The following is a 12,411-nucleotide window of genomic DNA, read 5'->3' on the forward strand; positions in this document are numbered from 1 at the left end:
TTTCCAAGGAAACTAAACACTGGGTAAGCGCAGGAGCCCCTGGAAGTCTTGCACAACTTGGAAATTTGGGTGGTGTGCAACAATATAAAAGTATAGTGAGTCAATACCTATGCACAGTCCAATCAATCACAACTATAAGATAGGAGCGATGGGCTGGAAGAAATTGACAAGTCTGAAGTTAAGGTAAAATATTCCATCCGCATTCCTCACTAACACTGCAATCCTATACAGGTATACGCAGAAGAATCTCTCACTCAGTTCAATGGGGTTATTCCCAGCATTTACAGAATAGTTGAAGAGCACAGAAAGCAATGGCATCAAGTCATTCAGTTTTCTAGGAACGAGCCACAATTCTCCCATCAAAGTTCGACATGCATGCTAGGCTAACAGTTGTTCTGCAACTGTACGCATGACTGCTGCATGGGGCAACCTACTTACTAATAAGTGCAAAGAAAGAAAACATCATATAAGAAATAAAGCAATCTCTACAGTGGGTTTGTATCTGGAAACAATTTGAATTATGCTTTTCAAATGGGCTTAATGATATTTAATTTAGATGTAACAACATAGGTCTGGAAAGCTATTGTAATTAAGAGTTTGCAGGCCAGGCTTCAACAAAATTGGTAACAATTAAATTTGCTTTAGTCACATACAATTAGTACACTTTACAAACACAAGCTTAGTTGGAAAGGAAAGGTTGACCATGAGAGGGTCTAGAAGTTATTTTTGACATAGGATATTCTTTACAGCATGATGACTGCATTCAGACTTCATACTAAACTGGTTCAGCGAGACAGGGACAAGGCTGGCCCTGTGGGTGTGTGTACTCCCTTCCTCCTGCTCCTCCAGCAAGGCTGGAAGGAGTGAAAGCTTTTGTTTTCATTTTGTCTTCCAGACTGACAAACTGAGGTTATTCTTTCATTTCCATTTTTTATGCTATGGTCAGTTTAAAAGAAGCCAACTTCAAACTCCTCCTCCTGGCCACACAGAAGGAGGGAGAAGGGAATCAGCCTGAAAGCAGTCCGTGCTTGTTCACATCTTGCTAAACCATACTTCAGTGAGATGCCTATGTGGCAGAGATCCACCATCCTATCAATTGCTTACTATAGGCTAATCACTGGTGTGAAATTGTAAGTTTAATTTATTTGTAGTTAATCATTTTGTTATATATGGCTGACTATTCATATTGCAGAAAAGTCAAAGTTAATTTTTTAAAAAAGAATAATCATTATATATAGCTTCTTTACACCAGCAGGATACATAAAAGGCCTACATATGTATGGTTCCTGACCAAAGTTTCACTGGAGTCTGAGTTTAAGGCTTAGAAGTTAAGATATTCTCTGTGGGGAAAAATGTTGAGTACACACCACATTTCAATGGAACACTCTATTCCTTATGTATTGTAAGACTCGCAATAGTATATTTGTACATTAAACGCTCTTAGCATTTCTGCATAACCAGGCATTTTGAAAACAGAAATGTAAACAATTCTCAAACCAACTTAATATTATACAGCCATGAGAGTGGCTGTATACTATAGCCAGTGTGGATTTTTCACATTCCGCAATGTTAAATTGAAAATACCCCCATGGCATTCTGATGCTTCCCATAAGCTCATTTCAAAACAAGACCTTACAAAACTTATAGTCCTGAACTCAGAAACGCTTGCTTAAGAACCCTCTAAATTTTCATGGTGATACACAAAACAGTCAGAGAGAATAGAGAGTTAAAAGTCTAAAAAGAGAGGAGGGGAAACCAGCCCCCTTTTGGACTTTTTCCTGTCTCATAATCTGTTGAAATTCATTAAAAATCAGCCATGTTCAAGGTTTTTTGCCTATTACTGAATTATTTCAAAAATCACCCACTCCGCCCAGTTCTCTTTTACTGTTGTCAGGGCAGCCAATAAGAAAGAGATCTCACTCTTACCAGTAATTGCACTAATTGGCCTCACATCTCTCTCATAAATTGGCCAGCTGACCACCTTTGTACTGATGATGATATTTAGCAACAAAGGACGTTTAAGAGTTATTCCAGGTTTCAAGACTACCAGCTCTTGGCTACACACAGACTCTCTTATTCACTTTTCCCAATTCATATACAGGATCCCATGATATCTGCAGGGAACTTGGCTACTTCTGCTTTATGGTATTATGGATGAAGTGTCTCAAAACACATATCCATTTTGTACTTTTAATCAGATGCATAATGACTTGGATTGGGAAATTATTCCCCTCAGAGGAGCTTGAGCACGTAACTTACATGCACCAGTGACTCCGCCAGTTATAAAACACCTTATGCTATTGATTGGGACAAAGCACCATTTGGGAAATGTGTAATTAAACAAAGCCTAATACAACTATAAAATCACATCTCAGAAACGAAGTGCTCATAAGGGTTGGAGGGGGAAAAGATTTAAAAAAACAGAATTCAAGAATAGCTTAGTGAAGGGGAACACAAATATGCAAAGGACAACATAAATTCCAGGTCTCAATTATAAAAGAAGGGCAGTCAGCATAATTACTACTACTGCTGCTGCTGCTGCTGCTACTAGAAAACTTCTGTAGAATTCATTAATGTAAGACAGGGTTAACAAATTAAATATTCTAGCAGGATATTCATATCAAGTTCTCCTCCAAATCCTAAAGCAATATAAAGAATTAAACAATTCATAGAGCAATTTTTGACAGAAAATTACTAATAGTTAAATTCGATTTCCCCTGCTATCAATGTACATGTATTGAAAGTCTCCCCAGTCCCATATAGTAAGATCAGCGGGAGAGAGCTTTTTCAGCTGTGGCCCCCAAGCTTTGGAACACCCTACCCCAAGAAGTCCGCTCTGTTCCCTCCTTGATAGTTTTCCAGAGACTTCTGAAAATGATCTTGTTTTGGAGAGCCTTTGGGAAGGACTGAAGGTAGAGCCTAACACTGATTTTATGATTTTATGCCTTCTACATTAAATTTTACCCTTGTACCACTCCCTATATATGAGTGTTTGTGTGCGTGTATAATTTTATGGATTTTAATTGCATTTTATGTATTTTAATTTCTTTTAATGTTTTTGTGATTTTATTGTTTACAATTTTATTATGTATTTGTTTGATTTTATTTTTGTAAGCCGCCCTGAGTGCCCTATTATAGGGTAGAAGGGCGGGATAGAAATATTTTAAATAAATAAAATAAATAATAAAATCAGAAATTCTAACATTGTTTTCAGCATCAGAAGTAAATCCACAATCTTTTTACATAAAACCCCAATGCTGCTGTTCCTCTCACCAAGCTTGCTTGGTTTCAGCAGCCTTAGACTGCAATCCTAACCCCACTTACATGTGAGTAAGTCCCACTGAATTCAATAGAACTTACTTCTGAGTAAATATGGTTAGGATTGTGCTGTTAGCTAGGAATAAATCATATCAAAGTCAATGCAGTTTACTTCCAAGTAGACATGTATAGGATTGCACTGTAATTTAGGAAGAAAAAGCCTTTTTGATGTTGCTATAATTAAAGTTGATATCAGAAATTCTTGTCAATCAATTGCAAATCATTTGGTGAGATCATAAATCCCGATCAAACTTCTGGCCACTCCTGAAGTAGAGTGTGCCACATAAAAAAGTAAAATCAAATTAAAAAGAATTTTATGATGCTGAAAGCAAACTCTTATGAATTGACCTGCTTACAATTTCAAAATATTTTGTGAAAATTATATAGTAAAGGGAAGTTTTAATGATGATTAGACAAAATTTAGTCTTGCAATATGTAATCCTCTCAAGAAATCTTTGGAGAAGCTATTTTAACAAATGCTTTAATTAAAGTATTTGAATTCTATTCTGAAGTTTAACCAGCTAAATTCCTGCTGAGGCTAGAAGAGGCATATTATGTACTACACAACGTATTTTAAAAGATCAGTTGTTGACTCCACTCGTTGTGAAATGCAGCACATTCATTTTGCAGCAAGTATTAGTTCCATAGATACTAAATATTTAAAAGCATGTCTCTCACATGCCTTGATCACTTAGGCAGCAGTGGTGTAGTTATCCAGGGTTCCAGGGGTCTTAGACTCCTTACTTTTTGGGAGCCAGGTCCCAGCTGGGTCCCTATGTCTCCAGCATCCTACAAGCCAATCAGCATGAAAGGGGAGCATGTTAACCACTGAGAAGTATCTTCTGACATGCTTCCTTGCCCTTTCCTGCTTTTTGGCACCAATTGGAGTGAAAGAAGGTGAATCAGCCACTGAAAAGACTCTTCTCAGTAGTTAGCACCCCCCTTTCATGCTGATTGGCTCCTAGGGATGTCTGCTATTGTGGGAGAAAGCACACACAGGAAGGACTGAGGAATGTGGAGATGATGATGGAGAGCAAGCGAGTGAGGGTGGGTGGCACAATTATCATGAAGTGACCCTGTACTTCTGAATTTGCCACCACACTACTGTTAGGCAGATCCACACTTAGCATATCATCAGTTATATTATTGTTTCTCCAGTGCTTTATAATTGTTATGTTTATATTCACAGAAGCCCTATGACAACTGCTATTGGGTCCATTTTATAGCAAGTCAAGAGATGGTGATATAGCTATGGCTATTTAGCTTTTTTTATTTACACTCATCTGGAATCTGAATGTTAAATACAATGGTCACAACACTAGATGCAGCCAGGTACTAATCTGGTGTAGTTCTAGTAAGATGACTGCTTTGATTGGTTGAGGAATGTGAACTTCAGATGAAAATCAAAATGTGATCTATTAGTATTTATTGAAATTATCTTTTGGGATACCTAGTTTATAAATAAAAAACATTATGGCTACCAGTTACAGTTTCCAAACCCTTTTCAAGAGAAAGCACCACATATGTTAGTGAAGTGTAATCTGGAAGTAACTTGGCATGAATAACTGTTTTGAGGTCTGACTTCATTAGGAACCAGCTGAAGTTAGAAAAGGTGCCCCTGACCACCACCATATCTAACAGGAGTCCTGAGTCAAGGAACACCCCGAAACTATGAACCCCCACCCATGACAGGCTATACAACCAGACCAAAATCAGATGTTCCACCCACTAACAAGCAAAAAACAAAGCAGTTCAGGATTTCTGCTGACCTCCTAAAATCAGATGTACATGACAGATAATATTAGGTGTCATCAACAGAAGACTGCAGCGCAAATCACTGGATGATTTCACCCAGGTCTTTCATGAAGATGTTCCCTGTGCTGTTTAACAAGACAGAATCCAGTGGAACCCCCTAGGCCACAGACTAAGGGAGCAGTAACCCTCCAACACCATCTTCTGGTCCTACCTTCCAGGAACTTCAAGCCAAATCCAGATAATACACATTTTGTTTGAAACACCAACTGTTGTCCTGTCAAGCTTGGAGATGAGCTCTACTGAAACTGCTTTCTGTTAACTAAGCAGGGCTGGTCTGCAAATGTTGGGAAAGCCCTTCCCCTTGCCATCATTTGCAAGCTGACCTTGCAGCCAAGAAAAGAAGCTATTTGCACAAGTAAAGGCTTCTACACCCCAACACCATTGGAGAAAGGCAAACCTCAGAGATGGGATGCACTGAAACAACACTTCTGATGTTCTCAATTTGTGGGTGCATGCACCTTATCCAGTGATAATCAGATACAGGGAGTGTCCTTCCACTGTAACGAAAATGGTAAAATGCATCTTCTGATTTAGCAGTTGCAACCTGAGCAATACTTACAGCTGATGGTAATCCCAAGCTCCACACCTCTTTTCTTGGGAAGCTTCACATGAAAGGTACCACTGCTGGGAATGACAGATTCTACAGAACCAAGAAACCAACAGATGAACAGTTATAGGATGCAGTGTTACATGGCTTACATTGATAATAAGCAGAGATTGGCTGTTTTCCTTTCAGAAAGAAAAGAGGAAAGCAGCTTTCAGTGTCTCCCTCCTCAGCAAGCCGAGGCCTTAACATGGGCAAGCCTTGTCTTGCTTCCTTCCGACTGGAGCTTGGATTAGTCAAGTGCAGGGGTGTGACAGAGAGAGAGAGAGAAACCTTTACTGCTGTGCTGCAAGTAAAATAAAAAAAAAACATTGTATTCAAGGGGTGTATTCCCCGGTGTCGGGGAAAGACACTGAAGTTCAGAGCAAACAGGATCACTCCACAAAGATAAAGAATATGTGGACCATTGAAATATCCAGTGCTAAATCCGAATTCAGTAGAATTCTTGCCCATCCCTAATCACCAGGGATTCTGGCATCTTAAATGTGCAAAGCATGTGCTCTATCATTAAGCTATGGCCCCTCTCATAATTCAGCTCCACTGGAGAGTTGCATCACTGCTGGTGCTATGTCTGAGGCTTTCACTGGGTTGTCCCAAAAGGATATTGAAGTGATACTAGATGCTTGGATGGAGGCATCTGTTCATACCTTCCAAAATGAGCGCCTAACCCCCCTGCCTTAATCCTGTAGTTTTAAGACATCAGTTGAAGTCAAAGAAGCACAATTAAAAGGGAGTTTGGGATTATGTCAAAATAATAGTTTCCATACCTGCCACATCAAATTCAATCTCTAGCACAACCTTGTTTGTAAGTGCTGCATCCCGCAAGAGCTGGTTGGCTTCTTCCATTGTCCCATCTTCTGTTGCAATGCTGTTGATGGAAAATACTCTGTCTCCAACTTGTAGGAGGCCACACCTGCAGTCCACAGTGGAGGAAAAGCATGGAAGAGGTCTAGAAAGGTGCATGTGAGAACACTCAAAAAGATCATCAGGCTCCTTTGTCAAAGAAACCACTCAAAAGAGCAATAAAGATGGGTAACACAGAATACAATGGTACAAACGGGTGGGGAACCTCAGTCCAGAGGCTAAATATGGTCCTCCATTTGGCCCTTGGGACTCTCCCCAAGCTACACTTCCTCTCTCAAGTTGCTCCACACCCTCAAGTGCTTTTGCCTGGTTGGAAAATGTCCTTGAACTATGATAATGCCTCTTGCTTGCATGGATGGAGGATGAAGAGATGAGTGTATGTAAAACGTCTGACTTGTGCGTGACTGGAATACAGCTTATTGCACCAGAAAAGAGTCATATTCATTACTCCACTCGCTTTTGCCTCTGGCCCCACCCACTACTGGTAGGTGACCCTCCAGAAGATTATCCATGAAAGACTGTGCACCTTGGGCTGAAAAAAGATCTCCATGCCAGTGTAGAGCTTGGAGATGTCCCAATAGAAAGCAGGAAAAAAAATTGCACATGGATCTTGACATGTTTTACAGTATCTTAAGATGTGTTCTGCAAATTTAAAGATATTCCTCAGAGGCGTCAAATGTCTAAGATTAGCCTTGCAACTTAAGGCCTTTCCAGAGTCTATATTGCCAGCCTGTATTGAAATTGTTTCCATCCTTGGATTAAATATCTTCCTGACATCCATGCAAAACAAAAAATGTTACATTACAACCGCCATCAAAGTTGTATAAAAGGTAAGAGAAACTGAGAGGTGCCCTTTCTTTGAAACCATGTCTAATGCTACACAAGTCACATTAAGCATGCTGGAACACATTGGCATCTAGACTAATGACATTGAATATCACAAACTTCTCTGATTAATATATGGGCAATATCACATCCTGCAAGTCTGTGGGTTCACTTCAGTGTCTCAGCAAATTGGCTAACCATTTATCCCTTGTAATTTCCCATCCTGAAGCCAAATACACATGGATGCTGCTTAGCAATGCTGAAAAGCCAATATTATTATAAGACACAATCCCAGTATCACCTTGATGTGTACTTGCTATAAAGCAACAACTGCCTTGTATTATGAGCTTTGCAACAGGAAAGCCTGATGTTATAGGAAAGCCAGGAGAAGTCAAGAGGAGTGTAGTGAGACCATTTTCATTTGTGAGCAGAGACAAAAATGGGGGGGGCAGAAAGGTTGGGTCATTGGTCACTATAAAACAGATTTCTTGAGGAAAAGTTTTTCATAGGTAATGACAAAAATAAACCCCAATGTATGCATTTTAATTAGGAGCTGACTTGTGAAGTTTACAAAAAAGCAAATCAATTTAAAATACAATATTTTCCACATACAAAATGAAGTAAATTATTGTGCAAGTCATCCTACCATAATGATCATAATGTTAATAAAGTCTAATGCATTGTGATTTCTCTGCAAACTTGGGGATAAGTGGTTGCCACAGATGTAGAAGTGCATTGGGGAGAGGCTCCATTTGGTCACAGAAAGCCAAACTGCCAGGCAGTGAGCCTTTGGCCTCCCCTCTAAAGGAAGGTGCTATTTAAAGATTTTCCCTAGGGGCATCAAAACGTCTAAGATTAGCCTCAGAACTTTAAGGATTTTCCAGAGTCTATACTGCAAGAAATGAAGTTGCAGGAGATCCAGGCATATTACCTTGAGGAAGTGTTTCTTTTGTACAAATATTTGCCCTAAATACACAAACTGTATTATTATTATTATTATTAGTTATTTTAAAAGTATTCCTTCCACTCCCAGCAGGTCCACTGAGAGTCTGAGAGCTGCATAGAAAATTGTTGTTGGGGTAACCGGGTAGGGAAAAGGCTTGACTTATTCATCTATTTAGGTGCTTTCAGGCCAGTGGCTAGCACAGCAAGGGGGCAAGGCTGGTTTTCCCCTTCAGTAGCTTAAACTGCACACCTTAACTGAATAGAAGCTTTTGTGCAGAACTCCTCCACCTCTTAGATCCACCAAAAGCTGCCAGGCTTCACTCCTCCACATAGCAAACACTATTGGATGACACTTACAGACCCTGCCAGAAACCACTGGGCTCTCCCCCACTCTATCTCCAGACCAGGTCTGGGATCTACTTCCTTAAGAAGATGCTCTAGGTTTCCCTCCAACCCATTCATTCTAGTTGTGGAAGTCATTCTAATTGTGCAATGACAGTTGGCTTAAACCCAAGGGTTCTTATATATGCTTTCTAACTAGCTATTATTATGAAGGCTGGAGAAGTATTTGAGGAATTGCAGAAGTTGTTCAATTTGAGTTGTTTCTGAAGTATCCTTCTAGGACTGTGAAGGATCCATTACTTTAACTGCTCTTTTGATAGCCACTGAACTGAGCTTCTTGGCAATATCATCTAACCATCTTGTGGAATGCTGATAAGTCAGTTATAAGGCTTCATCTTAGAAGTGAATTTTTTTTTTAACATCCTTTTGCTCTGTGTTAGTTTTAATATGCTCAGTCAAAAGCATTTTGTATCTCTTATTAGTAGACTGAACAGAGTTAACAGGATGTTTCACACCCAAATCTTACAGGTTTATGAAATTTTGTGAAGTGAAACCATGATCAGCTGTTCTCCTAATAAAAGCACTGGCATGAGATGCAATTTCACCTTCAAAAATAAATTCAAAATAATGAAACCAGGGACCTTTTCTTTTCCTGGCTTGGCCTCACTCTGCCTCTCCCTTTATTGTACACTCATGGAAAACATGAGTCCCATCTTGTCCCATTTTTCTGTGACCCCTGGGACTGTGATACTACCAATTTCTTTCAAGATGATGATGATGCAAGTCACATCACTTACAATAAAGAACAAACAAATAATGTATTTGGTGAACAAATTTAGCAAGATGAATTTGGTGGAAACTGACCTGCAGCAAAACAAACATATACAGGTCAGAATGGAAATCTCTACCTTCTTACATCCCTAGAGGTAAGTTAGGTAGAGAGGCAATGACTGCATCACCTAGTGAGCATCATGAGTGAGGATTTGAATTCTGGTCTCAGTCCAACACTCTTAACCACACTACACTGACTCTCTCTCTTATTATTTATTTAATTTGTTAGTCACCTAATACCCAGTGGTCTCTAGATGACATACAACACATTTTAAAAACATGCGATATAAAACAAATGTAAATGTATGCAGTATACAAAATTTAAAACCCAAACAAAAAGGACTAAGACAGCACACCAAAGGCCTGAGTGAAAAGGAAAGTCTTTGCCTGGCGCCTAAAGGTGGATAGAGAAGGTATCAGGCATGCCTCCCTGGGGAGAACATTCAACAGCCATAGGGCCACCACTGAAAAGGAGCCACTGAGCCTCCTTGAAGGGGGCACATGAAGAATGGCCTCAATGATGAGGCCACGTTGGCTCATTTGGGAAGAGGCAGTCCTTCAGATATTGAAGTCCTAAGCCACATAAGGCTTTATAGGTGAAAACCATCACTTTGAATTCAGCCTGGAAACCAATCAATAATCAGTTCAGCTGTGCCAGAATTGGTGTTATATGTGTGGACTGACCTATTCCAGTCAGCAATCTGGCCACCGAGTTCTGTCTTCGTGGCAGCCCCATGTGTATTGCACTGCAGTAGTCTAACCTAGAGGTTATCGGAATGTAGACAACAGAAGGTAGGCTATCCCTGCCCAGATATGGGCCACCAAGGCCACTTGAGCCTCAAGCGACAGTAATAGATCCAGGAGTACCCCAAGGCTACATACGTGCTCCTTCAAAGTAGGAAAGAGTAAAAAGTAACCCCTATCTGGAGCAGGCCACAACCTATCCATCCGGTCTAGAGAACTACCCACTAACTGTGCTTCAGTCTTGTCTGGATTAAGCTTCAGTTTATTACCCAGGCAAAACACCGATGTAACACATTTATACTTTGCCTTTCCAGGCAAAAAGCCTTCACAAAATGCATGCAACGTAAATAAGCTAGTATAAATACAATTAAATACAAATGTAATTAAAAAGCAATTCCCCAAGTCTCTTCCAGTTCTATGATTATAGATTCTAGCACAGCAACAAATTTGTTTGAGAAGTTGAGGAAATAGGAGATCCTAATTAAAAATTTGGACTGGATCATCTTTGAGATTGCCTGGAGAAACTTGCCATAGTGTAGTCCAGTCATGACTTCATTAGGAACATGACATCTATAGCTACTCCAGAGTTGACTTTCATTGACATAAGGATGCAGCTGTCGTCACCACAGTACATGTGCCAGGAGTTCTTGACAAGCCTGTAAAACTCTTCTTGGAGGACATGGTAATCACGAACCTCTCTGATCCATTTTATTTATTTATTTATTTATTTATTCGATTTATATCCCACCTTCCTCGCAGTATGAGCCCAGGGCAGCAAACAAAAGCACTAAAAACACTTTAAATCATCATAAAAACAGACTTTAATATATATTAAAACAAAACATCTTTAAAAACATTTTTTAAAAAAAACATTTTTTTTTTAAAGAGAAGTTTAAAAACATATTAAAAAGCAAGTCCAGATTCATCTTCTGTAGAGCAATCATTCTTCAATTTCACAGGCTGGCCATGCTTCCGGACAACATGCATATGGCAGGAAAGAAACTCTGAGAAATTGCTACGCAACAGAATAATGTAGTCAAATTCTAGTGAATCATCATCTCTTTTCCACTGCTTCACATTCTTCATCTGTGTCATAATGGAACTCAAGTCTTTGGTTGATCTCTCCCATGCAATATAACTGCTGCCAATGGTGGCCAAACCCCACAAACTACCTAGAGAGGGCCCACTATCATCTCTAATTCAGCCATTGTCCTCTCGTAGATGCTGACCAGGGTCTTTGTTACATGAGCAAACAATGTCAACCTGTGGCTTTGGCTTTTCCCTCCGGTAGAAAACAGTTGCGAGGCATGTCCCTAGATTTTGCCCAGTTTGAGGGTCTTTTGTAGCAAACTGTAGCAAGAACTTACGCCCAACTCCTCCACCCGGTCTGCCTGGGCATGACAGCCACCTCCTCCCTCCTCCACCTCCCAGAGGAGGGGTGAGAAGCATCAGGGGCTGAGGCAAAGGCGACGCTTGCCATCTCCTCCTGCACCCCCGGATCAACTGTTTGGCTATGGACAGCATCCTCCACCGCCTTCGCCTGCTTCTGGAGGACTGAGTGTATGAGCAGAAAGGCGTTTCAGTGCTCATCTGCCATCCCGCCCTCGCAAGACACAGCTCCTCTTTGCTCCTTTTGTTTCTGCATTTCAGCTTGCAGAAGACACTACTGGAATAGAAGAAGGTTCTGTGGGAGGCATAGGTGCTGACTAGGAATGGAATCCTCTCCTTTTTTACATTCTGTTTTTAAGTGTGGTTCCTTGGGGTCATTAATGATCCAATTTCTTTTTCCTCTGATCTTTTTCCATTTTTCTGATCTCCTCCAATTTCTTTTTACTTTGCAGAGAATTATCAACATTATAATCAGTATTTATTCACAAGTCTTTATTCTGAGCTCTAATTATTGCCTGTTTACATTCCTTTTCAAGTGCATTGCAGAGCAGATTAAGGCAGATAATCAAGTCAGTGTCTTCCCCCTTGCTGCTTACAATCAACACCTCATCCCCCCTGCTGTTTTCTGTCTGTCTGTTGCAATCAACACCTCATTGACATCAGTGAAAGGGAATACACATTTGAAGAGCTCACATAGAAAATAGATTGATAAAAGCATCACACTATGAATGATT

General features: G+C 40.1%; 1 protein-coding gene across 7 annotated transcripts in view; it reads right to left on the bottom strand.

Moving 5' to 3' along the window:
* GRIP2 (glutamate receptor interacting protein 2) overlaps positions 1–12,411 on the bottom strand; it is a 323,541-nt gene that overhangs the window by 44,658 nt on the left and 266,472 nt on the right. For all 7 annotated transcript variants that reach the window (XM_061618438.1, XM_061618434.1, XM_061618433.1 and 4 more), the window contains 2 exons: positions 6,505–6,650; positions 5,693–5,773 (listed from right to left, as the gene is read on the bottom strand). In XM_061618438.1, coding sequence (XP_061474422.1) covers positions 5,693–5,773; positions 6,505–6,650 — 227 coding nt within the window. The remainder of the gene's footprint in view (positions 1–5,692; positions 5,774–6,504; positions 6,651–12,411) is intronic.

This window comes from Rhineura floridana, chromosome 3 (genome assembly GCF_030035675.1).
Source record: "Rhineura floridana isolate rRhiFlo1 chromosome 3, rRhiFlo1.hap2, whole genome shotgun sequence".
NCBI lineage: Eukaryota > Metazoa > Chordata > Lepidosauria > Squamata > Rhineuridae > Rhineura > Rhineura floridana.